Raw genomic sequence first — 25,629 nt, 5'->3', positions numbered from 1 at the left:
TTGTGATCGAGCAGAAGGGCTCTACTGAAATGTTAATGCCAGCACTATATTCAAAGTATGATTTGACGTGGGATTTAATTATGAGAAAGGCTGTTGATACAGCAAGACTAATTTCCCCATGTAGCTGCTGGGACTGGTCCCGTCTAGGGACACTGTAGTCCCGTCCCTTCTGTCTGTCTGGCATTCAGAGGAACTCAAGTGGTACCAGGCCGTCCAATCGGCCCGTGGGACCGACAATGCTCGACAGCATTGCTTCAGCTTAGTGTGGACCTTGGAGATGAAGGTACAGCAAGACGATGGTGCCTTTTCCATAGAGGGGCCCGTGATGCCGGGCGCTTCGCAGGACTCAAATTCTGACGTTTCAGAAATTCCTGTGGTGCTGTTTAAAAACACTGATACCTCCTGCAGTACCCCTCCCCCGTCACACCCCCCTACGCACGCACGCACACACAACAGGACTCAGCGTGTCTGGGGTGGGCATTTGATTCTCTCGTATTCTAGAGGCTGAGAAATAGTAACCTGGGTAACCTCAGGAACTTTGACGTCTGGTTTCTCCAGTGTTCTCTGATGTGAAATCATAAGGATGATAGTGTCTGCCCATGGCACTCACAATCCACCCTTGATTAAGACATGCTTTTCCTTTTTTTCTTTCTTCTTTTTTTTCCCCCGTGTTCTTTTCTAATGTTCTCTGGGATTGATTGACTTCTTTTTTTTTTTTTAAGATTTTATTTATTTGAGGCAGAATGAGAGAGCGAGCATGAGAAGGGGGGGGGTCAGAGGGAGAAGCAGACTCCCTGCTGAGTAGGGAGCCCGATGCGGGACTCGATCCCAGGACTCCAGGATCATGACCTGAGCCGAAGGTAGCCGCTTAACCATCTGAGCCACCCAGGCTCCCAGATTGATTCACTTTTTATCACTATTTAATTAGAGCTTTGTCAGTTCAGGTCACCTGCCTGGGACACTCACATTTCCTCGTGTGTGAGTGAGAGGGGTGCGTGAGTTACTGAGTTAGTGAAATGTGACCTTTCCTACTGCTCTTTTCCTCCTCCTTGTGGGAATGTGGGAGACCTTTATCTTATTTTCCAAATCTCATTGCCGTAGCACTTCCTGGCGTCCAGGTTCTGTGGAAATTCTGTTGCCTGTTCATGGTCAATATACTGAGACGAACCGTTAAATACTTTTATGGTTACAGAATTTTTGGACTATTTCTTGTACAACTGAAACACCTATGATTTTTTTTTTTTTTTAAACTATAAGGTTAACTGTTTGCTATGTCATGGGATGATTTTGGCAAACCACCCGTGGCTTTTTCTGCTAGAAGAATGAAAAACACTTTACCAATCTGTTGACTGGCATTTATTCAAAAGTGCTTAAATGTTTAGCCAGGTTGTTCTACCTTAAAAAATGGAGGCAGGGTGGGGTTGGAAACTCGAATCTTAAGTAAGATACTGCTGATTATTACTTTATTTTGATTATTTTATATTATATTTAATTATTATTATTTTATTTAAATAAGATATTGCTGATTCTTATTTTAAATGTGTACTGGAGGTCGTGATTATGTCCTGCTAGGTGGCTAAGCCGGAATTGTTGCAAGCATTCAGTTTTTCCCCAGCTGAACTAGGAGGGACAGAGGTATTTGAAAGAGAGTTCTTTGTCCTGGTGAAATGGTTTGCTGTGTTAGTGTCCCCTCTATCTCTCTGTGGCAGTCTTTCCATCAGCCCAAGGTGGTGACATATTCTGCAGGGCTGTGTGCTGCCTTCGTGTCAGCTTGGATCTGAAGGCCTCGTTTCTTCCCCTCGCCTGTCACCTTTTTTTCTTCCCTGTCATTCTCTTCAATCCTGTGCAATTAAGGATGATTAGGTGTTAAGACGAAGCAGAATTAGAATAAGCTAATTACTAATTACTCACACCCAAACTGTGAACTGAATAGATAGATGCACTAGATGTGAAGAAAGTACAAGTGCCCTGTAGTGAAAAATATAATTACCCACGGTGGGAATGTTGGGGGCAGGGTGTGGAGCACAGACACGGTGGCTGCGTCCCAAAGTATCTGGCTCTTTAAAACACAGATGTGTGCATATGGGACATCAGAGCCTAGCTGCACAGAGCAACTTTAATTTGCTGAAGATACTTCGTTGAGGTGTCCTGGGGTTGAACAGTAAATAGCCTCCAGATACAGCAATGCTTGCTGCCTTTTTGGGGAGAAATATTCCTTGGGCCACCTTCTAGAAGACCAGTGCGTGAAAATTAGGATTAATTTTTTTTTTTTTAATATGGAGAGCCAACTAACTGACACAGAGGTGATACGTATTGAGAGAGTCCTTTGGGGTGCTTGTGGAAAAGTAACATTTTAAGGTCTCAGATCATTTAAGTCTTTTTTTTATCTCATCATTTTGGCAAATAAATTGCATTACTTTTCCTTTTTTTAAATAGGGATTTATTTATTTGAGAGAGAAAGAGAGCACAAGCAGGGGGAGCAGCAAGCAGAGGGAGAAGCAGGCTTCCCGCTGAGCAGGGAGCCCGGTGCGGGGCTTGATCCCAGGACCCTGGGATCATGACCTGAGCCGAAGGCAGATGCCCAACGACTGAGCCACCCAGGCGCGTGCATTGCTTTTCCTTTTAATGTTAACACTTTGAAAGACAGATGATTATTTTTAATTTAGCTAATTTTAGGACAGTGTAAAACAAATCTAAAAACTGCTTTGTTAACCTAATTGGCTAGTTGCACATTAAGTGTAGTATTCCCCCATCATATTTTTGTACAAGTTATGTACCAGCAGGAAGTAAATATGTGAGGCTGTTTTGATGCAGTGAAAATCCAAAGGGATTGCATTTAACATGAATATTTTTGAGATCCAAGATAATGGTATTTTTTTTTTTTTTAATGAGGTTGATTCTCTTTATTTGAAATGTGTCCATAAACAACCTGCTGCCCTTTGCGACCTGCTCCTTTTCTCAGGTTGACTTATACTTATTTACAGTATGAGCTCTATGACCTCAGTGTCAACATTTTTGGTGGTAAGCTTTGGACATTTCCCAGCAGTTAATTGGAATGATCCTTTGCTTAGTCCTGAACGTTATGACTTTGTTTGTGTCATATAATCCTTTCCAAGAATTCTCTCTTTTTAGAGAAGTTGAAATGTTTATAAGCATTTGATTTTTCTTTTGTTGCCAGGCAAAAGGTTTTTAACGTTTCCGTGAAGTATCTCATAAGGGGTCTTGTTTTTAAAACATGTCAAAAAAAAAAAAAAAAGTAATGATGAGATTGCCCTCAGCTACTTACCAAAGGAGGTATGCTTACTTATTCCAGATAGTAGGGATCTAACAGACTTGGTAAGACCACATCTTGAGACAAAACCTTGGTAAAAGGAGAAGTAATGTGTGAATGTGAATATCCTGTCTCCATCACATGGCTGGGGGGTTGGGTGGGGAGGGATCCTGTTTGAATTTTGCCTTTACAAACACTTGTTTCAGTTTCTGGATGTTTCTTTTTTTTTAAAGATTTTATTTATTTATTTATTAGAGAGCGAGCGAGAGAGAAACAGCATGAGAGAGGAGAGGGTCAGAGGGAGAAGCAGGCTCCCCGCTGAGCCGGGAGCCCGATGTGGGATTCGATCCCAGGACCCTGGGATCATGACCTGAGCCGAAGGCAGTCACTTAACCAACTGAGCCACCCAGGCGCCCAGTTTCTGGATGTTTCTGACAACCATTCTACCCTCTACCCAAACAGTTCCTTGAGTCTTTTTTTTTTTTTTTTAAAGATTTTATTTATTTATTTGAGAGAGAGAATGAGACAGAGCATGAGATGGGGGGAGGATCAGAGGGAGAAGCAGACTCCCTGCTGAGCAGGGAGTCCGATGCGGGACTCGATCCCGGGACTCCAGGATCATGACCTGAGCCGAAGGTAGTCGCTTAACCAACTGAGCCACCCAGGCGCCCAGTTCCTCGAGTCTTAACTAAGGGTGTTATTTTAAGGAAGTGCTTCTTAAAAAGCTGGTATTTTATTGGTATAGGTCAGTGTGAGTATATCGTTTATGTAACTTAAAACCCAAAATTCAAGGCTCCGTACTGATTACTAAGCAGCGTCCAACCCGATTCTTGCAGATGGTGGTGGAAACTGAGAAGTACAACATCTCCATGAAGATGGCATCGCCCGAGGACGTGAGCGAAGTGCTAGCCCACATCGGCACCTGCCTGCAGAGGATATTTCCTGGCCTCTCCCCAGTGTGAGTGCTTGGGGGGAAGGGCGAGCAGAGCAGAGAACGTCCTCAGAGCAGTGGATGAGAATGCGCCTTCCCCTCACGCGTCCTCCTCCACTTAAACATTTCGACAGCAAACCCTCACTTGGGCCCTTGCGTTCGACGTCTGAGGTTCTCTGCGGGGCTCTGCTTCATACTGTACTTCCAAGAGCTTGAGCCATGAAGGGTTTGGCCACCCTTTCACCTCTGCTCCCAACACTGAAGCAGAAACCTTTTTGACATAACTTGCGATGTACCCTAGTGGGACTAATCCTCATGGCTCTTAGTGGAACCAGGGGCTCAGTGCTTTGCAGGAAGGCATCGAGGACACTATTCATGAAGAGTAAGAGGCTTCATTTTCCTTTTTTTTTTTTCCTCTTAGTTTTCTGAAACACACGTTAGGAATATTAGTAAATTGTGTCTGTGCATGCCCTCATAATTCTTTGTTAAGCACTTTTCATCAGGATTATGCGCTTGGGTAACCGAGTTTGTCCTTAGGGACTGTGTGGGTTGTTGGAAGGGGGGGTGGGACTGGTGGAGGTAAAAAGGCAGAAAGATCCTATGTCAGAAAGCTCCCTAATTTAATAGTCCCTAGCGAAAATACCTTTCTGCTAGAAGGAGACGGTACAGAGACTGTAAAAATCCCTCTCCCGTTGCTCGCCCTGTGTACGGAGGCCACGAAGCCTCACGGGGACACGTTGAAGATGGGGAGCTGTGTGTCTTGCTTGACAGGAGCAGGAGGGAAATTTCGGGGACTTGCCCTTTATGGAACATGTTCCTTACGATGCTCTGCCTCCTCATGAAGAGGCAAAGCAGGAAAACCTAGCCTTGTGTCTTTCAAGCCTTTTGGGTGCCTGCAGGTGGTTTGGTGGAGATGGGGCTTCCTTACAGTCTCTGGCTTTCCGAGACCTGCTGGGTTCTTCTAACAGCTCTGCGCGGCGCTCTCTCTTTTCTTCGCCTCCCGCCAGCATGGTGGGCTGGCCTGTGCCTTCTGGCTATTCACCCAGTGCTTCCTCCTCTGCAGCCTTGGGCTTCTCGTGCTTCTCTGAGCGACTGGCTAGCTGGTTGCAGAGGAGCGGAGTGTCCGCGGCCTCATCCCGTGGCACAGAGGGTTCGAGTGGGGCTGTCCCCTAGCTCCTGCCTGCCTGGACTTTCCAGGTCTGAAGCCTTAAAGGCAGGCTCCTGCAGGGTGCAACCACACTCTCGCGTGTGTGCAGGAGAGTTGCGGGTAGGCAGGGGTGCGGGGTGAAGTGAGGCGTGATGAGGAGCGGTGAGGGGGAAATACCCACAAGGAGAACATCCTTAAAGCCACCAGATAACTATTTGGGGTGATCATGAGTTAGCAGTCACTACATAGCCCATTCTCCCTAAACGATGTTTAGTAAAGTGACTTTGTACGTCCTGATGAGATCAGAAAATTGTTAAGCACAGCCTCATTTAGCATGGACTTACACGACCCTCGGAACAATATGTAGAATCTCTGCTTTCTTTAAAATGCAGTTTTATTTGCCTAGTATTCTAGGAATTTGGAGGAAATTACCAGTTTTTGGGTTGAATTCTTCCATTTTTTTCCTTCCCAGAGAAAATGGTCAAAGAAGAGTATTTGCACTCTTCTCTTCCATTTAACTTTTTTTTTTTTTTTAAAGATTTTATTTATTTGACAGAGAGATACACAGCGAGAGAGGGAACACAAGCAAGGGGAGTGGGAGAGGGAGAAGCAGGCTTCCTGCCGAGCAGGGAGCCTGATGTGGGGCTCGATCCCAGCACCCTGGGATCATGACCTGAGCCGAAGGCAGGCGCTTAACGACTGAGCCACCCAGGCGCCCCCCCATTTAACTTTTTGTTAAAAGGTTTGGGCAGCAAATATGAACCAAGCATTAAGTAATGAGCTCCATTTCTAGGGAGGCTGTCACAACATAGATGTTAGTTTCTAAATCTAAGACCTCCACCCGAGCCTCATCTGTACTTCTGTCTCCTGGCTGCACAAGGATGTCCCCAGGCACCTCACACGCGGTGCGTCCCATCAACTTAGCAGGTTTTCCCCCGAACCTGCCCGTGTTTGACACTGTATCTCGGTTAGTGGCTCGCCTTGTGCACAGTGTCTTGTTCTTCACTCGCACCTGTCAGACCCTTTTCATGCCTGTCTCCTGGTCTGCTCCTTGTCTGGCCTTTCATTTCCACCGTCTTCGTTCAAAGGGTCTCACGTTCCAGGGCAGCATCGTCCTCACCTGTGTCTGCATCTCCAGGCCTTCTCCTCGCCGCGGGTCTTCCGCGCGGTCACCAGAATTACCCGGTTGCGTCCACGCTGTGTAGGCTGGTGTAGCAAGACCACTGCTGTCTGGCCCCATGATCCAGCCTCTCCTGTCCTCAGTGCTTTCATGCAGGCTGCTAATCCAGACACACTCCCACTCCAAAAGACCTAGCCCGGGTGTCTAAAGAGTTTCTTTATTCATGGGTCCGTAGAACTTTGTGATCACGTCCTCTGCTAGCACGTGTCTCGCTGTGTTACAGTTGTTTCTTGATACACTTATATAGTCAGTGTTTACTGAGTTTCTACTATAGACGGCAGAGTACTAAGTGTTGGGGTCCACGGCCCACGTGGAATTTACATTGGGAAGTTGCATTACTTACATTGGGAAACAGACCCCCCAGAAATAAATCAGTGAAGTAAGTGTAAACTTGAGTAAATGCTTGCAACTGATCTTTAGTGCAGGACTAACATAAAGAGTAAAACTCCGTCTGCCAGGGCCTCCCAGTGGCCATGATACTTTGAACAGACCCTCAAGGGAGAGAAGGAGCCTGAAGAGGGCAGAGAATCTTTCCTTCTCAGGCCTCTGCTTGTGCTGTCTCGCCTGCCTGGACCAGGGCTGGCGTCTTTGAGGAGCGGAGAGAGAACCCGGGCGGCTGGAGCATGGGAGTGAGGAGAATGCAGGCGGGAGGGGGTAACTGTTGCGAGATGAGGCTGGAGGCACAGGTCTGGGTCGGTGGACGTAGGTCCTCACGGGGAAGAGTTTGCAGGTGAGCACTAGCTCGCTAGGAAGCCGCTGTCGGTTGCAAGTATAGATGTGACATGATTCCTGATGCGGTTTATGAAGATTATTTTTGCCGCTGGAGAGAGTGCAGTGGGAAGGGTAAGGGCAGGAGGGGAGAGCTGGTTAGAATGCGGGCAGGCATATGGGGGAGGGATGGCTGCGGCCGTGACGTTAGAGATAAGGATGGGAGGTGGAAGATGGAAGATTTATTGTGGGTACAGGACTGGCTGATGGATTCGGCACGTGGGTGACAGCAGTGAGGAAAGGGAGGACCAAGGATGACTCCTAGGTTTCTGGTTTAATGACTCAGTGACTCATGATACTTTGCAGTGAGGTGGAAGGGGCCGAGGGTAGCTGGTGGGGGCAAGTTTTATTTGGGGGGAGAAACACCCCAACCATTCTGTTTTAGGCATGCTAAGCTTGAGATCTAGGACACGTGAGGGAGGGGGTGTCAGATCGGCAGTTATGTACCTGGGGTTGGAGCTTGGGGGAAAGGTCCATCCAGGTCTGGAGATGTCGCAAATGTGGGAGTCATTACTGTAGAGAGTCTTGCTTGCACGACTGTTTTGAGATCATCCAGAGAGAGATGTGCCCCCGGAAGAGAAAATGTCTTGAGAATGAGGACAAGTGTAAGAGGAAGAGTCCTAAAGGGAGTCGGGACAGGATTCCAGGGGAAAACCAGGGCCTGGGAGGATCCTCTGAAGCAGGGAGTGGATTTCTGCAGAATGATCTGGGTGCTGACCAAGCAAGGGCAGAGGGCTGTCTGGGCAACTGGGCACGGTGAAGGGCAGTCCCAGGGTTCTGGTGGGGAGAGGTGGGCCACCATGCCAGTGGAATGAACTCCAAAGGGAGGAAGCTGGTGTGGTACCTGCAGGACACTTCTTAGAGATGTTTAGCTATGAAGGGGAACTGATAAATGGGAAGTAACTAAAGAGGTACAAGGAATTACAGGCGAATTTTGTTTGCGTTCAGAGTGGGAGGTATTAAAGCACATGGCTGTAACGAGGGGAATGCTCTAGTAGAGAGAGAGAGAGAGAGAGATTGTTGCTGGAGATCGTGGTAATAAATCCACGATATCCTTGAGAAGGTAAGAGGGACACAGAGCACACAACATACCTGAGCTTCCTTCTTGGCCAAGAGCTACTGGAGCCAAGGCTGTGTTTTTTATTCATCTTAAATCCCTAGTCCTTGGCACATAGTAGATACTCACTGAGGTTTCTCATGCTTACCGTGTGTCGAGTGCATCATTGGGCAATGTGCATGGGAGCCTATGGAAGTTGGAAGACCGTGGTCTGGCCTCCTGACCATGGGTGCGTGGGCCCAGGTGACACGAAGCCGATGAGTGGGTGACCAGGCATAAGGAGGAGGTGGACGTGTGCGGGCTGGCTGTGCGGAGCTCCGCCTGGGAAGCGGGGAGAGGATTTGGAGGGGAGGGCAGGGAAGGCAGAGGCCGTCCAGATGAAGCCACCGATGTGCAAGAAGGCACAGATTATGATGTAGAACTTGACTTGGCAGAGAATTTAAATAATGTAAACGTACTTGACTTTTTAATTTCGCTTTCCTACCCACCGTGCACGGTTAGCTTATCAAAATAAACCTGTAATATTTTGTGACTTGCATGTTCTGTCTTTCCTCTTGAAGTTCCTTAGATTGTATTATGTGATTTTAGCGGGGGAAATGGGTAATTACGTTGGTTCTGGTTATCGACCAGGGAGGGTGAAGAGGTGGGTAATCGTATCCTTTCTTCTCCATCCCTCGTGTTGCTTCGGGTTAAAGCGGTCAGTGAGGGAACAACTTCCTCGACGTAAATAATGGAGAACATGCAAAATAAAATATGTCCCCAGTCATGTCACACATCCCACTCATAATAAGTTGAAGAATAGAAACTATATTTGATATAACACCGTATGTTAACTAACTGGAATTAAAATAAAAATGTAAAAAAAGAAACCATGTTTGGAATCCTCAGTCTGGTTTGAGTCATCTGTCTCATCGGATACGTTACCTGAGCCTATGGTGGGGCCCTCGGGTACCCCGCTCTCATCTCCTCCCTTGCTCAGGGCTGGTAGGGACGGTGGATAGGGAAGTATCTGGTGAGCGGGTATCAGGAACCAGGAGAATCTGGGGGACAAACATGGCCAGCGCAGGCCTCCATTCAGATAATCAGTTCTTGGATAGTCCATTTGACTACATAGAAATGAAACTATATCTGCAAAGATCTGAATTTCCAGTTTTACCCAAATATAATTTTGAAAATGATATCCATGATCAAACTCAAATATATAAAAACAGGATGTAAATAATCTACAATGTATAATCAGTCCTCTTGACTGCAGTCAAGAGAATGCAGGTAGGAAAAAAATGAGGAATTTTAATTAAAATTAATAGTCACACCAGGATCCACTCTTCACCTCCCCTCCGCTCCCATACATACATGTTAGGATATTTTTTGCTTCCTCTTTCCTTCCCTTACAAAATGACATTTCCCTCCCGTCATTAAATGAGGAAAATTTATTTCAAAACATGGGGAGAATTTAAAGGTACAAGAAGAAAATGTAAGTTAAATTTAAAAATCAGATTGCTGTTAGCATTGTGTTGTGACCACTCTCATCTTTGCTGTGCGGAGCTGGGTGTCATCGGAGACCTAGCCTCGGAGACAGTGACGTTGAGGGGGCTAGGAAATATTTGTAGGTACGTGTTGTTCAATCTGTTTTCCCAGAGCTGTCCGTGATGGCATTTCTATTCTGGAAGCTGTTTTGTCTTATGGCCTTCAGCTTTTCTAATATTGAGAACCTGGGTTATTCTCCAGGACCAAGCTGGATTTTTTTTTTTTTTTTTTTTTTACGTCAAATTAAGTCATCGGGATGTGGTAGAATTCATTTAGAAAATGTTCACTAAACGACTGCCTCGGGCATACATACATTAGTAAAATGTTTCCTACTCCCCGAGAATTTATAGTCTGAAGGCAGTGTTAAGAAAGTTCCACAAATAATATAGTGAAGAGAAGAGAAAATCCTCAGGTTTCAGAGAAAGGAAAGTCACATTTAACTTGAGATGCCAGGAAAATAATTTGTATTATTTTTTATATTTGTATTATTGATTTGTATTTGCCTTCCTCCTTTTTTTGAGAGGGGGGCTTTTGTGGAGGGTGGGTCGGGAGAGTTCTGTGGGGAAACGGCAGGAGCAGGTGCCTTTGGGAGACAGCTGTCGGCCTGATGCAGCCTGAATTGGGAGCCTGCAGATGTCCCTGTGAGCAAAAGCCTCAAGGACGGGCCTGGGGAGCAACGAAGGCTTTTGGACGTTGGAATAAAATGGTAGTCACACGTGGGGAGAAACAGTCCGTGGTGCTGCTTTATGAACGTGTGTGGAGAGAGCTTTGAGGTACAACTGGAAGGTGTCAGGTTGTCGGGATGCTTTAGCGGGGATGAGACTCTAGGCAAGTTAACTCCCTTCTCAATGCCTCAGTGTCCGCATCTGTAAAATGGAATAATGCTGTTGGTGCAGGTGGAGGATTAAATTAGCTCCTGTAAACTGCTTCAGAAATTTTATTTGTGGTAGAGGTTGTTGCGGTCCGTTAACCAGCGGCAGCAGAAGAAAGCCTGCACTGTCAGAAAGGGCATTGGTGACGTTTGTAGGGAGTTTCTTTGAAGTTTGATTTTTTTTTTTTTAAGATTTTATTTATTTATTTGACAGAGAGAGCGAGCAGGAGCAGGGGAAGGGGCGGAAGGAGAAGCAGACTCCTCACTGAGCAGGGAGCCTGACTCGGGACTCCATCCCAGGACCCCGGGATCATGACCTGGGCCGAAGGCAGACGCTTAACGACTGAGCCCCCAGGCGCCCCCTGATTTTTTTTTTTTTTATTATATGTTTACATGGAAGCTGATAGCATTTTTCTAATTTGATTTTTTTGTTGTCAGATGTCCCTAATAACATCCTTATTAGGTGACAGAACAGTAACCTTCTGACAGGAGTTTTCTCCTGAGGCTTTCAGCATACCGGGACCTTCTGGCAAACCTGCGACACGTTTGAAAGTCAGCGTGTTAGGACGAGGTTTCTTTGCTCCCGTGATAAAAATGGTATTGCAGATCCCTTTAGGAAGTCAAAGCCAACTGAAGTATGAGAAGGTGAGGTTCCTGTGAAGAAAAGTGGCAAAAGAGGAGTTCATGTAAAAACAAAAGAAAGGTACTTATAGTCCGTCCGCTTTTCTAAAGCAGAGACAGCATTTAGTTGGGGTGTGGTTTGCGTCAGGAAAACGTCCGGTTCCGGAGACAACGGCCTGTTTCATGAGATGTCTTCAGTTCCTGAGATCAAAGTGTTTTTTAGTTCCTTACAAAAGAAGAGAGGAGAACTGTCACAGAGCTGGGCTGCTTGGAAGAGCTCACACTGATACCTTTTTTTTTTCTTTAAGATTTTATTTATTTATTTATTTGACGGAGAGAGAGAGCGAGAGAGGGAACACAAGCAGGGGGTGTGGGAGAGGGAGAAACAGACTCCCCGCTGAGCAGGGAGCCCGATGCGGGGCTCGATCCCAGGACCCTGGGACCATGACCTGAGCCGAAGGCACATGCTTAACCATCTGAGCCCCCCAGGCGCCCCTAGACTGATACCTTTGAAGAGGGGTTTTGAAGGTCAAGGATGTCTCTGCTGGCTGCCACTTCTCTCGCTTTCCAGTTGACTTGTCCTTACCCCTGAGCAGGAATGTCCGGTGTTGTTTTTGGAGCAAAATTGAGGCTTTAGTTTCTGAATCAGCCATGAGGAGTCATCCATTTCTCCCTATAATCCTAGACTGCCACCTTCCTATTCTTGATCCTACCAGCTTCCTGCCAAAGATTTTTGCCTTATTTTCTCCCTGCTTTTGACGAGCTTAACCCCACCCTGTGTGTCACTGAAACAGCATGCCACCCCACCCCGCTGAAATAAAGCAAGAATTTTAGAACACAGATGTGATCTCAGATGAAGTCGGACTGGAGTCCACTTGGGTGTGTCCACACCCCAGCTGTGTTGAAGCTTGGGGTGGCTTCCGACGGCTCTGCTCTTTCTTTGCATAATACCTGGTTTTGCTGTCTTGTAGCTGGAAAATAATGCCACTAAAATACCAGAATGATAGTGTTGAACCAAGATGAGCCATTTCAAATGGCCAGATTCTGTAATACCACTTTCAGCGTGAATGTCTTCTTAAACCCACAGTTATTCCCAAATTCAGGACCTTTAGGATAGTGGGACTTAATCTTAGGTGTTTTCAGGTGAAATGGAGAAAAATCATGCTGCCCTTGCAGACCTCATGCATTTATACAAGAATTTGAAGGAATTCATGACATTTGACATCGTTGGTTATACACGATTATGCTTCAATCCTAAATTTTGCGAAGAAGTAGAAATATTTTCAGTGCCAGCAGGACGTGGGTATCTACGTGCTTTGTTACGTACTTGAGGTTTTGTCTAGGAGTAGAACAAGGCCCCTTGTCAGGATCTTGACACGGGAATCCATCCCGTGAGAAAATGGAGCTCTCTGGAAACACTTGCTGCTAATCCTCTACAAGGTGGTTGAGATTCATAATGGTGACTGAGAACATTTTATGTAGCAGAAGTGCTTTTAAGTCGTTGAAGAAGGGTGCAAGTATGTTCAATATAACTTGGCATCTTACTTCACCACTTTGCACCCACGTCCTCCCGTGATCCCAGGTGCCTCTGACCCGCCGACACCCTTCCTCACAGCCCGTGACCTCCTCCCCTCCCCCGTCCTCCCCACTTCACTCGTGAGCGCCACGCCTGAGCCCTTGTCATCTCCTGGAACAGCGTCTGCTGGGGTGGAATCACATTCCGTCATCCCGCTCTGAGCAGCCCCCTTCCACTTTCTCTCCTTGGAAGGACCAGGGCCTCCCAGCCACACATCCCTTGGCTGGCAGAGTCCAGCGCTGCAGCTGGGCCCTGGCAGGACCCTCGCGGCCGTCTGTCCCACCTTGCGGCTCGCCTGCCCGGAAAGCCTGCAGCCCCACCGAGCACCAGCTGCCCCCCTTCTCCGCACGTCTGGGCTGCAGAGAGAGTCCCGAAGCTGGTCTGCGTGGCACCACCAGCAGCTCATGACCTTCACTCTCGCTGGGCTCTTATCAGTCCTGTGGGCTTCCATTTAATGTCTCAAGTTGTTTCTCTATTTCCGAAGCCTGACCCTGACCCGTGCCCTCCAGATACTTGTCTACAGTGCCTGTCCGACCATCTCATGCACCCTCTTGAGGCCTTCCGTGGCCCCTCATTGCCCTGAGAACAAAATCTGAACTCCATGGTCGGACCTCGAAGGCTCTCTGTGACCTGGTTTCGGTTCGGTGTAGTTCCCTGGACTCCTCCGTCACCCCCCCTCGTCACACGACATTTGCTGGCTGCTTTGAACTATGTGCAGTTTCTGGTGGTGAACACGAGCCTTCTCATCTCCTTGAACTTGCTGGCCCTTTATCTGGAACACTTTCCCCGGCTCCTGGTCCCACTCCCCTCCAGATATAGTCTTTATTGCTCTCCAGGTTTTAGCATCAATGCTAAGACCCCTCCGCTGCTCTCTCCCCACCAGAGAGTAAGTTCAGTGTCCTTTCTGCCGCCCCACACTCCCACCCCCACCCTGTGCTTCTCCTGTATTAAGACTTCTCCTTTTATAATTGCCTATTTATCTGGTTCTCACGGGAGATGGCTCACTGGGAACACAGGCACGATACCTGTTTTGTTCACAGTTGTATACCGAGTACCTGGTAGCTGGTCTTGCCACACTGTAGACATTTAATAAAAATTTGGGGGTGAATTAAGGGATTCATAAGTTGCTCGTTACATGATTACTGGGTGATAAGTAGGAGAGCATCAGCTAACGTTTATTGAGACTTTACCAGGCACCAGGGATTGTTTTAATCATCTCACAGGTATTAATTTCTTTCTTTCTCGCAGCTAGGGTAGGTCCTCCCACTTTGCTAGTTCTATGAATAATGAAGCTTGGGGGATGGTTGGCTGTGCCTTTAACTACTACTTCTGTCCTGCTTCTGCACTGTGCGCGGGGCCTTGTTAGCTCCGAGGATGAGCATGGGGCCTGGGTGTGCTCTCTGGCCCAGAGGACTTCTCGTCAGAGGGGAAGAGATAGTAAAAGGAACATGCTCTTTCTCAATGGCCATTCGTATGCGGTACTGTGGAAGGACAGAGGGGATTTGTATTTTAATTTTTTAGAAGTTAGTGATTTATATTTAGTATACACCTAATCTAATACTAGAACACACTGTTTTCTAGCCATTCTAATAGAGTCGAATGTTACAAAACAACTCAATAACCCTAACCCTGAGCTTACAAAAGGGAGTTAAATAAAGAAGTTTATTAAGTTCCGGTAGATCTCCAGCTTCTTAGTGCTCAAAAAATGGAATTACTTTTACCAAAATTGAAGTGGCACCCATCTTTGGTTTTAAGAAGGGCATATCACCAAATAGAGTTCTGTGTGCAGGGGCAAAAAAACCTTGATTTTTGAAATTTATTGTTACTGTTGATCTTACAGGCGAATCATGAAAAAAGTCTCCATGGAGCCATCTGACCGACTGGCCAGTCTCCAGGCTCTGTGGGACAACCAGACCGTGGCCGAGCAGGGCCCCTGTGGTGAGCATGCATTTTAAAACCAAATTATAAATGGCTGCATGGATGTCCCCCTGCCAGGAAGTTACGTCTATTCCTAGTATGTTACTGTAAAGGTGCAATTAGTCTTAAGGTGTAATTAGCACCGCACAGACTTTAGATTGGTGGACAAAAGTCCTATATTTAAGCTGTATTGCGTGCTGCTATGTACTTACTATAGAACGGGAGCAGAATCTTCGCTGTTTTCCCAAACAGAAAGAACAATCAGCATTGTCAGCATCGGCCATATTTAAACTTTTATATTTTAACTTCAGATAAATCATTTAGCCAAAAACCCGTCACGTTTCTGTTGTGGGTTTCAGGTGGATTTTCTCAGATGTACGCCTGTGTTTGCGACTGGCTCGGGTTTTCATACCGAGAAGAAGTACAGTGGGTAAGTGTATCTGTGTGCACAGGAGCGTATACGCACATGCGCGCCTGAGAATATTCCAGGGTGCGACTGGCTTCTTTCTTTTTTTCTCCCCCACCTCCATTCATCCTCAGATTCTGTGAAAATCTGTCTGTATCATTATCTAATTCTCTTTGCATCCCTCTTCCCTGATCATCTTTGTGGGCTATTTACATGATTGAATTTTATTTCAAATAGGATGTGGATACAATTTATCTGACGCAAGACACCAGGGAATTGAATTTACAAGACTTCAGTCATCTTGACCACAGGTAAGCTACTTCTTTCTTTCCTTCCTTGTACAACTAATTGTGCCTCCAGAACTGTATTTCTCTGCTGGTGCTTACGGACATATGTGATCTCCAGAAAATCCTGTTACGGGGGAAATGGGGAGAATCTCAGCATCTCTGAATCTTGCCTTCCAAGAAGTACTTTCAGATGCGTTCATTTGGGAATGAAGTGCATGTGTGTACCTCAGGTCCAGAGTTTGTGCTTAGAAACTGTGGAGATAGAATTCTTAAGTTCTTGTAGCAGCCCACGAAAGTCTGTATAATTGTCTGCCTCTGTATATGTGATGCGGTATTATTTTGCCTAATGGCCATTAGAACATTTTTCTAGGAGGGAATTTTGTGCTGCAATCCTAAGAAATGACTTTTTGTTTATCATTTCTTTAGGAGTTGGGGATTGCTCGGGTATAGATGCGCATACGTTGGTGGAAATCCATTCGCCAGTATCTGCCTTGTGATAATGATAGTACAACTGTGAATCCTGTTACGTGTTATTTGAGAGACTCCTAGGTCTTAAGACCTTGACTTCTGTATATTTAGGGCGGTGGCTCGCGTGACCAGGCCCCAGAGAAGAAGCTTCATTCAGTCTATCCGAGTTCTTTTGCTCCCTGACAGAGCTGAGCGGTGCCCCAGTGTCTTTGCTGGTGGTTTATCCTGGGTTTCCCAGTCTCCTCCACCCTGGATATCCTGTTACTTATTTTAAGTGGCAGGTATTAGTCCAACCCCAGTGAACCTCAGCCTGGGAAATCTTCCATCCCTGTGTGGAATTGAGAGAGAGAATCCTGGGATTCCGATTGTCCCTTTTATGCCACGCGGACAGTTGGGATTGCAGACAGCGTTACGATCTCTTACCACCAGCATCTTGCCCCGAAAAATGCCATTTCAGGTTATTTCTCCACCTATCTCAGGGAAATCCAGCATTGTACAGGGTGAACCCCCAGGAGTTCAAGCCAACTGAATTGAGCAGAGAACACGGATGCTAGCTGGAGGTAGCTTGTCTCTGCATAGCCGGGCATACGGAGCACGGTGAGGCAGGGTCTGCTGGGTCTGTCGTTGTGACCGATATCAAGTGCCGATAGCCCCTGGTTCTCAAGCTTGGATCTGCTTCCTTCTTGTGGAGCAGGCAGTTTCTTTTCCTGATTAGGGCCGATCTCCCTCTTTCTACATACGAGGGAACTTCATACTCCCATTCAGGCTTGCCTCTTTCCTGTGTAGCTTGTGAAAAAAGTGAACTGAGAAACGAAAAGGGAGAATATCTGCTCTGCAAGTTTTTTTTTTACAATAAAAACAGAAAATGGCACGTAGAATAAGAGAAGTGGGTAGGCTTGCCGTATCAGAGCTCAGTGTTTTTGGCTCTGGGATCCCTTTATTGTTCTTGAAAACGGTTGAGCTTTTGTTTATGTGGGTATATCTTTTGGTACTGATCATCTTAGAAATTAAAACTAAAATTAAAAACATTGATTAATTCCTTGAAAGATCTCAATAAGCCTATTACATGTTAACGTCGGTACTAGTTTTATGAAAAATAACTATTTTCCAAGACAAAAAATAAGTCCGCCAGAAGAGTGCATTCGTTTACCTTTTTGCTGATCACTTTATCTTCGAAACCTCATAGAAGACTGCTCACTCTGTTGTGATTCGTGGCCCTGAGTGAAATACATTAAGAAAATGCAGACTTAAGCGGACACGTAGTTAGAAGAGGGAGTATTTTTAATAACCTTTTCACTAAGCTATGGATATTCTTCTTTGATTGTTCACCACAACTCAGTAAGAGATGGTTTTCTAAAGATCACTTGGCAGGGTGCAGTCTGAAACTGTTCAATGCACATTTTGTTACATTAAAATGCATTTGGTCCATCTTGTACTTTGATGGGTCCTATCTTTAGATGATTTTGTAGCATCCTGCATTGGTCATTTAGAAAATACTGGTTTGCGGAGTTTTGCATGGCGTCCAGATATTCCGCTGTTGTACGAAAGGGAGAAAAGAAGACATCTGTTAGCACCGCTGATCTCATCCAGAAAGTCTCGAAGTGTGGCAAAGCTGTCAAGCTCATTGTGGCAGATAAAGGTCTCCCCAAATTTAAATTTTTTTTTGAAGATATAATTTTACTATTGGAAAAAAGTGCTGTCAGGTGATTTCCTTGAAGTGACTGGCTAACTTTTTACGCCTTAGAGAAAATACCCGCTAAATCCCAAGTCTCGATAACTGTGTTTTGTCATTTCTTTCATGGTGTTCTTTGAAAAAAGGGAGCTAGTTCTGCTTCTCACTCTCACAGGAATACTTTACCTGAGACAGTGACCCCCTTTGGTACGTAGAGGAAGCATTTTGTGCATACTTCTGTTTTGTCACACAGGCATGTACTCAAGGGCTGAGATTTAATAACGTGAGTACTTTTTGCTGCTTCATTAGGGGCATTCTTAAAGGAACTGGCATTTGTTTAAAGCAGCTGGGTGCGTGGTGGTGGAGAACAGTGACCAGCATCCCAGCTTGGCGCTGCTGAGTTGGTTCCTGCTGAAGCCCGAGCCTTTTCCCACTGTCCCTTCTCTACCCACCATGCAGACATCTCCACGGCGTAAAGGACAATTGGTTTTCGTGTTACTATGAAAATACTTTTGAACTTGTGAAGCCCCTAAGGGCGTCTCAGGGTTTCCCTGGGGTCCCTGGACCCTAGTTGGAGTGAAGACATTGTGTAAGGCAACTAGAGGTGTTTCTCCAGGTTTCTGTTACCCCCTTAATGATTTTTACATCATTCGTAGGTTCTGCATAGTGGCAGTGCTGAATTTTCCAGCTTACCCACTGTGCTTAATTTGGTGATTAATCTGTCACCAGAGGGAAACCGTATCCAGGGAAGCTGCTAATAAATACGGTTACCTGAAAAATGTAGAAATATGTAGAATCCTATCCACAAGTGAGAAACCTTGTCAAAACTTAGAATTTTCCTACAGATCTTTCCTAATTCCTTAGCTGGAGAATTTTCAGTTTGTCAGGAAACACTGCATTCATAATCATCTACTTACCTGTTTAAGGGCTAGACGGATGTTCTTCATTACTGAGACTTTAGATGATAACGTGGAATACTTTTTCTGTAAAGGGCCAGATAGTAAGTATTTTAGGGCTTTATGGGGCAGAGAGTCACTGTTGCAATTATGCGCTGCTGCTGGTGTAGATTGAAAGCAGCTCCAGACAGTACGTGATCGAATGAGTGTGACTGTGTTCCAATAAAACTTATAAAAGTACGCACTGTGGGCTCTGGTTTGCTCATGCCTGTTCTGCATCAGTAGCCTCTCACGTGGGATGTAGATACCCAAAGAAAAATGCAAGATGAGCTACCAAAAAAATAGAAAAATGATGAGCTTCATTTTAAAATATCTATCTTTGTTTTATAATATATAATGCTATTACTATTGTAGTATTTAGCATATAATAATTATGTAAAATTAGGGAGTTTTTGCAGTGGGCTAAACAGCGGGCATCATTGCTCTAGATGTCCTCTTTCCTACTAGTGCCTAAATAATTTGACTTTTTTTTTTTTTTTAAGATTTTATTATTTATTTGACAGAGAGGGACAAAGCAAGAGAGGGAACATAAGCAGAGGGAGTGGGGGAGGGAGAAGCAGGCTTCCCGCCGAGCAGGGAACCCAATGCGGGGCTCGATGCCAGGACCCTGGGATCATGACCGGAGCCGAAGGGAGACGCTTAACGACTGAGCCACCCAGGTGTCCCTAAATACTTTGACTTTTTTCAGAACTCTGTCTTTCTCCCAATCTTCAAAGTTTATCCCCTTTTTCTTGAGGATGTAATTTGTCCCCATGATTCTTACTATTAAAATTAGCACCAGTTTCTATATAAAGAGGTTACTCTCAGTCTTATTCGATGGCCTGTATTAATAGTATTTTGCCAATCAAGTTACAACCAAGTATATTGGGTGAACATCTGTGTTTATTAGAAGTGGGAGCATGCTTATCTGTGAAGGAAATCTGCACTCACTGGCCGTAGTTTGGTAGGATTCATAGTGGTACAATCTGAGTGTGTGATATGGGTCAGTCTCTGAGTTTGAGAGGTCTTACAAGAATGTTGGTGACTCTCTCATTTGGGTGTGAATTATGGAGAAGAGAACAGAGGAATTGGACAGATTGGCAGGTGCCATGCGTTGAGCTGGCGTTTGTCAGCAGATAGGGGCCGTGCTTCTCATATGCTTTGATGGGTTTTCCCACAGTGGCTCCGTGTTTCTCTGTGTGAACGTAATTCCCGATTGGCTGTCATTCAAAGCTCTGTCTTTTCATTCCATTCTTTCTTGTATTTCGTCATCATAGTTAGAAACATCCCTTCTTAAGAGTCCCTAAAGCCATTAGTGATCCTGGAATGGAAGTTGCCCGAGGGTTGGGCTGTGTCTGTCTCGTTCCTGCTGTCTGATGTGATGCTCTTGGGTCAGTGGCTCAGAATAAAGGATTTTCAAGGGAAACAGCTGCTCTAGGGGAGCAGATCATTATCCTGGGAGGTTGAGGGGATTTTTTTTAAGATTTTATTTTATTTAAAGATTTTATTTATTTATTTGACAGAACAGGGAGAGCGAGCATGAGTGATGGGGTGGGGCAGAGGGAGAGGGAGAAGCAGACTCCCTGCCGAGCAGGGAGCCTGATGTGGGCCCGATCCCTGTTCCTGTATCTTCAGCCACCTCACTAAAGTCTTTAGGGGCCCGCCTAGGAGCTTCAAGGGAAATTTATAAGCAACTTGAATGCTGTGATCGATGACTAACTAAAAGCCTGTATCACAACCGAGTGTAGGATCAGATACCCTGTTGTTGCTGAATAAGCATTCAGGGATGAGGATGACGGTGTGCATGCTAGATCCATCCAGTTACTTCCTGGAGAAGAATAGCAATCGGGAAGTACTTGGGAAAATGCCCACTCACTTGTTATTTATAGCTTCCAAAATTTTATTTAAGTATATTCTCGAAATTTATTCTGGTTTAGATATCACTGGTGGGTCAAAAAGAGGCATAACTTGAAAAAGGCTTTGTTGTACATTTCTCATGGCATCTCTCAAAGGCCCGTGAGCCGACATGTTAGAAGTGTAATTAGACTGTGATTCGGAGTGGCGGAGAATGACGGGGGTGTAGAGGTGGTGGTACTGAGGCAGAGAGACTCTAGAGCTTTAAATACATCCATTCTTCTTGTTCCCAGGAGACTTTTAAGAGGAATTAATCTCATCAGTCCTCTAAAGACTCAACGACTCGCATCACTGAATTTAAACTTGACTCCTGAGAGCCCAGCCAGCAGCTCATTCCCTTCAGATTCATGTTTTCGTGTTTTCATATTTCTTACTCATCAAAGTGACATTCTCGAGCCTGACACCTTGAGGAAAAGTTTTGAGTGTGGGTTAATGTTTGTCAAGGTTGTCCCGAGGGCATTGTTGTAATTCTTTCCTCCTCTAGACTCCTGTCTCTTTATTCCCACTCTCATTTCAAAAGGAAGAAGTGCTGTTTGGAGTGTGGAGTCAGGTGTGAATAGCGATGGACTCTGATGTACAAGTTGATGATATTTTGGGGAACATGAAGAAAATAATAGAACTTGTTTTTCTTTCTTTTTTTGTTTTTTAAGATTTTATTCATTTATTTGAGAGAGAGAGAGAGAGAGGATGAGCAGGGGGAGGGGCAGAGGGAGAGGGAGAGGGAGAGAGAGAAGCAGATTCCCCGCTGAGCAGGGAGCCTGATGCGGGGCTCGATCCCAGGACCCCGGGATCGTGACCTGAGCCGAAGGCAGACGCTCAACCGACTGCGCCACCCAGGCGCCCCTAGTAGAACTTGTTTTGTTTATTTCATTTTATTTGTGTGTCTGTATATGTTTTATACTGAAGATAATACATTGGGATAATGGCACATATGTGTAATTTACAGATAAACACAGATTTGGGGGAGGTTTGTGCTCAAAATATTTTTCAGTTGAGAGTGAATGATCAAAAAATTTAGAGATCGTCTGTTTAGGATTCTGGTCATGTCCTCATCGGTGAAGTATTTCAGGTTGTCACGTACCTTGCAGAGTTGGCGAGTGGTCCAACTAATCATTTAATAACAGATGAGACATGCCTCTATATAAGTTAGAGTAACAGGAAGGAATAGCTAATCCATGACATTTGAAAGTCCTTAAAGCCCTCCAACTTCCATTTTCAAACTGGATATGAAGGAGAAAGGTCTAAGTTATCCCCAGAAAAGCTCTCAAATGAATATGTCTGGAAGATACTGCTGTGGTTCGGGGTCTTACCACCCTTTCCACGAGAGCCCACGTTCCGTCGTGCGCATGCAGGAAGCGTGCACAGTGGCAAGACCACATTCTTGCAGGAAACACCTCCTTTGAGCCTCTGAATGCTTGTGAGGTTTATTAGGGGGCAGTCTTTACTCCTGTGGTGTGCAGATGTACTCTAAGTAATTACCATGCCGTTCACTGGATTATTGCACTTTACCTGTGTGCTTTTCCCATGTTGTGGATTATGGGGCTTGCCAGACATCCTTCAAATCTGTCAGTTATTTTTATTCTTTACCACCCTTTTGGAGTATTTCACACTGTCTCTAAAAATCCCAGCGTTTTTGCAGTTTCAGAGAGGAGGAGGCAGGCAGGGACAAGTGAGTAAGGAGGGAAATTTGGCCCCAAAATAATAACTGAAAAAATTAAATTCTTAAGAAGTCCTACAGATCAGAAGGATGAGGCTTGACAACTGCTAATTCAACAGGATATTTAGAATCTAGAGTAGCAAATATTTCCCAAGTAACTTAGACCCTCAGTCACTTGCCAACCTCTTTGTTTTTGCAAGTTAACTTTTTTAAAAGAGCCCCCCCAAATTAGCAGCTTATGTCTGATGTCCCAGACGGCAAGAGCACTGTCAGTATTTGAGAAATCACCCCAGGATATGTCTTAGTATTGACTTTCCAAATACAAACGAAGTGAGTGGTTGAATGTGATGGAAAAGGTTTGGAGTCTTTGATCTAAAATCCGATGGCTGCCCCGCCCTGGATTCCCTGGAGAGGAGGTTGAAGATTCTGGGGGACACGGAAGGCAGGAGACTCAGTGAGGTCGTAGCACAGGTTAGGACAGCGGGTTGGTGAGTCCCACTGCTTGGGTTTGAGACCTGGCTCTGCCCAGACTAGCACTGTGTGATCAGGCAGCTCTCAAACTTCTCTATGTCCTCGGGGTTTCCATCTGTAAAACAATGTGCATCATAATGCCTCCCTCTTGGAGTTATTGTGAAGACTCTGGATTGATATATCTAAAACATTTTGTGCTGGTACATTAAAAAAAAAAAGTTTAAATAAATGCTTGCTACTTTAAAAAAAAAGATTTTATTTATTTTAGCGAGAGAGAGTGAGCAGGGGGAGGGGAGGGAGAGAGAGAATCTCAAGCAGACTCCCTGCTGAGTGTGGAGCCCGACATGGGGCTCAGTCCCAGGACCCCGGAGATCATGACCTGAGCCGAAATCAAGAATCAGATGCTTAACCAACTGAACCCCCCAGGCGCCCCTGCTTGCTACTTTTATATCCTAAAAGACTTGCCTCCTTTTAAAATGAATACCTATATCAAGTGATCAGTTTTCTTAATTAAAAGGAAAAGAGTTAGAGATACAAAATGCCTACATGACAGGAAATTTTGCATTTCCAGAGGCTAGTTCGTGATCTTTTCTGTGATGCTGCTCTTATCTTGTTAGCTTTATGATGACATTTTCCTCTGGAAAGGTGTAAGTGAAAAACTTGGTTCTTTTGAGTTTTAAGGGAAGGTTTGGATCACTCAGCGTTGCCAACTGAGATGAGAAATAAGGATCTCAGCTTGTATTACAAATCCCAACCCGTGGCTGGATTAACAACCATAACCACAAGGAGCAACTCTATGTATAATACATTTATATCAGGAAAAAGGTTAGGGAGTATTAACTGTGTCATCTCTTCCCGCCCAGTGTAAGAAAAGATTCTGCCCTGTGGCTCTGAAGGACATTAACATTGGATCTTCTTAGGGTTTGGAGTCTTAAACGTTTTTGCTCCCATTTTAAGGAAATGGTAGAAGTATCCTATGGAAATGGCAAGAGAATACTGTGTTGCCATGTTGCCAGGACTCAGGGGAGGATTCCCTGAACTGTAGCTCTTCAAGGACGACTTTATTCTTCAGATCAAGTCAAGTGGCAATTAAGAGTCTCTTAGGAGATCAAAGCTAAACCCAGGGGAACATACAGTCAGTGTCATGGACTGATGGTAAAAAGCTGTTACCCTGCGAAAATCGGTCAAGACGACAAGCATTGGTGTTTGGAAACCTTTCTGCATTATGTAACATAAAGCCTGCGGGGCTTAGTGAGAACAGGAGAAGGGGTTGGTTCTGACTGGCGCAGACCCCACCAGGGGACGCAGGGAGCTCTTTGCAGCGAGGTGATATTGGCAGAGCTGTTGGGGGGCTCCCGTGAATGCCAAATTGGCTATTTATCCTAGGTTTGCTGATTTGCTCACTTATCACTGTGTTCTAAGAAAGCCATCCGGGAAAATGAACTCTCAGGAATCAAATTATTGACCTGCGGTCTTGTGTTTTTTTCTGTTGGGGTGAGATGCACCGATTTTGATCATGATTGGTGATAGTTTGTTATATTTAGACGGAGTCTCCCGGAACCTTGGCCTCTGTGTCGTGGCTGTCCTGGTGGCTTGGACGGTCCAACGGGAACAGACTCGAGGAATCCCGAATGCCCCTCCGTTCAGACCTTGGCTTTTCTCTTAAGGGTTTTCTGAAGTGCTTTCTGGATGCTTGCTTCTCAGACTGAAAGCTCCCCATTCTCCGCACAATCCAGCCAGGGTGTGAGAGGTTTCAGACCTGAGAACCGAGGTTTGACCTGCTCTTATGTGCAGCTGTAGCTTATTTACTTTGGTTTCTGTTTTGTATTCTAATGTGTGAACATTCCGCCGTTTATCTGTTCTGCAGGTGATGGGATATTTGGGTTAGCTTCGTGACCCTTTTGAGCAGTGCTGCTAAGGCTGTTCTTAGTGTTGTTTGTGGAGAGAAAAGTGTGTGGTGGTGTTCCAGAATGCAGATAGTGATAAAGTCAACCACTCTGTCCACCACTTAGGTCAAGAGATAGGCTACTGCCTCTGCTAAGAAGACCTGCGTGAATCCGTTTTCCTTTGCGGTTCCCCCTGCGCCCCTCCCCCACCTGGTTGTAATAACTGTTCTAACAGTCCTTGTGTTTCTTTATGGTTTCATCATAAAAGCATGCATATTTCAGTTGGGGTTTCAGTAACTCTTTAATGAGTTTAGGAAAAATTATTTATTTTGCCTTGGTTCCTGTTCTAGCCTCGCTCCAGAAGCCACCTTTCTGCCTCGGGCTTCTGCCGTTACCTTGGATACATCTTGCCTGCATAATGGAAACTGTCACCTTCCTCTGATACGTCCTACCTACTTTGCTGAAATGGCTAACCTCCTGAAACATTTCTCTGCTTCAAAGCTTTTTATGGTCACCCTGTCTACAGTCCTGTTCCTGGTAGTGTAGCTTTCAAGGCTGGTTTGTGGACACTAAGTGTTCTGCTTGTTTACTGCTGTGTGCAAACCACTCCAGACTGAATACCCTACAGCATGAGCGGTCACTTTCAATTACCTTTCGCGGTTCTGGGCTCGAAGGGGCTCTGCTAGGTGGATTTTGCTTGTGCTCTTCCCGGCCGTTATGGTCAGACGGGGGCTGGCCCCCGGAGCCGTCTGAAGGCTTCCTCATTCACACGTCTGGTGGCTGATGCTGTCTGCCGGGACACTTCCACGTGGCCTTCCCATGTGGCCCGGACTTTCTCAGGGTGAGGCAGCTGGATTCCATGGGTGAGCGTGTCAAGAGAGGGAGCTGAGCAGAAGCCATATTATTGCCTTTTCTGTCCTCGCCCTGGAAGTCCCACAGCATCAGAGGAAGACATCCGTGTTGTCTCCAGTGTCTGATGATATGGAATACAGCCGTTATAAACAATGATATGTAAGTTTTTGTGTAAGGACAAGTTTTTATTTCTCTTGGTTGAGTACGTAGGATTG

The 25,629-nt window shown here is 45.5% G+C and overlaps 1 protein-coding gene across 1 annotated transcript in view; it reads left to right on the top strand.

The window, feature by feature from the left end:
* CARMIL1 (capping protein regulator and myosin 1 linker 1) overlaps positions 1-25,629 on the top strand; it is a 293,460-nt gene that overhangs the window by 123,779 nt on the left and 144,052 nt on the right. The window contains exons 5-8 of the mRNA XM_081827521.1: positions 4,108-4,229; positions 14,790-14,887; positions 15,226-15,296; positions 15,510-15,583. Coding sequence (XP_081683647.1) covers positions 4,108-4,229; positions 14,790-14,887; positions 15,226-15,296; positions 15,510-15,583 — 365 coding nt within the window. The remainder of the gene's footprint in view (positions 1-4,107; positions 4,230-14,789; positions 14,888-15,225; positions 15,297-15,509; positions 15,584-25,629) is intronic.

Source organism: Leptonychotes weddellii, chromosome 8, assembly GCF_054177405.1.
Source record: "Leptonychotes weddellii isolate Sample4059 chromosome 8, ASM5417740v2, whole genome shotgun sequence".
Lineage (NCBI taxonomy): Eukaryota > Metazoa > Chordata > Mammalia > Carnivora > Phocidae > Leptonychotes > Leptonychotes weddellii.
This window is presented reverse-complemented; position numbering and strand designations above follow the sequence as displayed.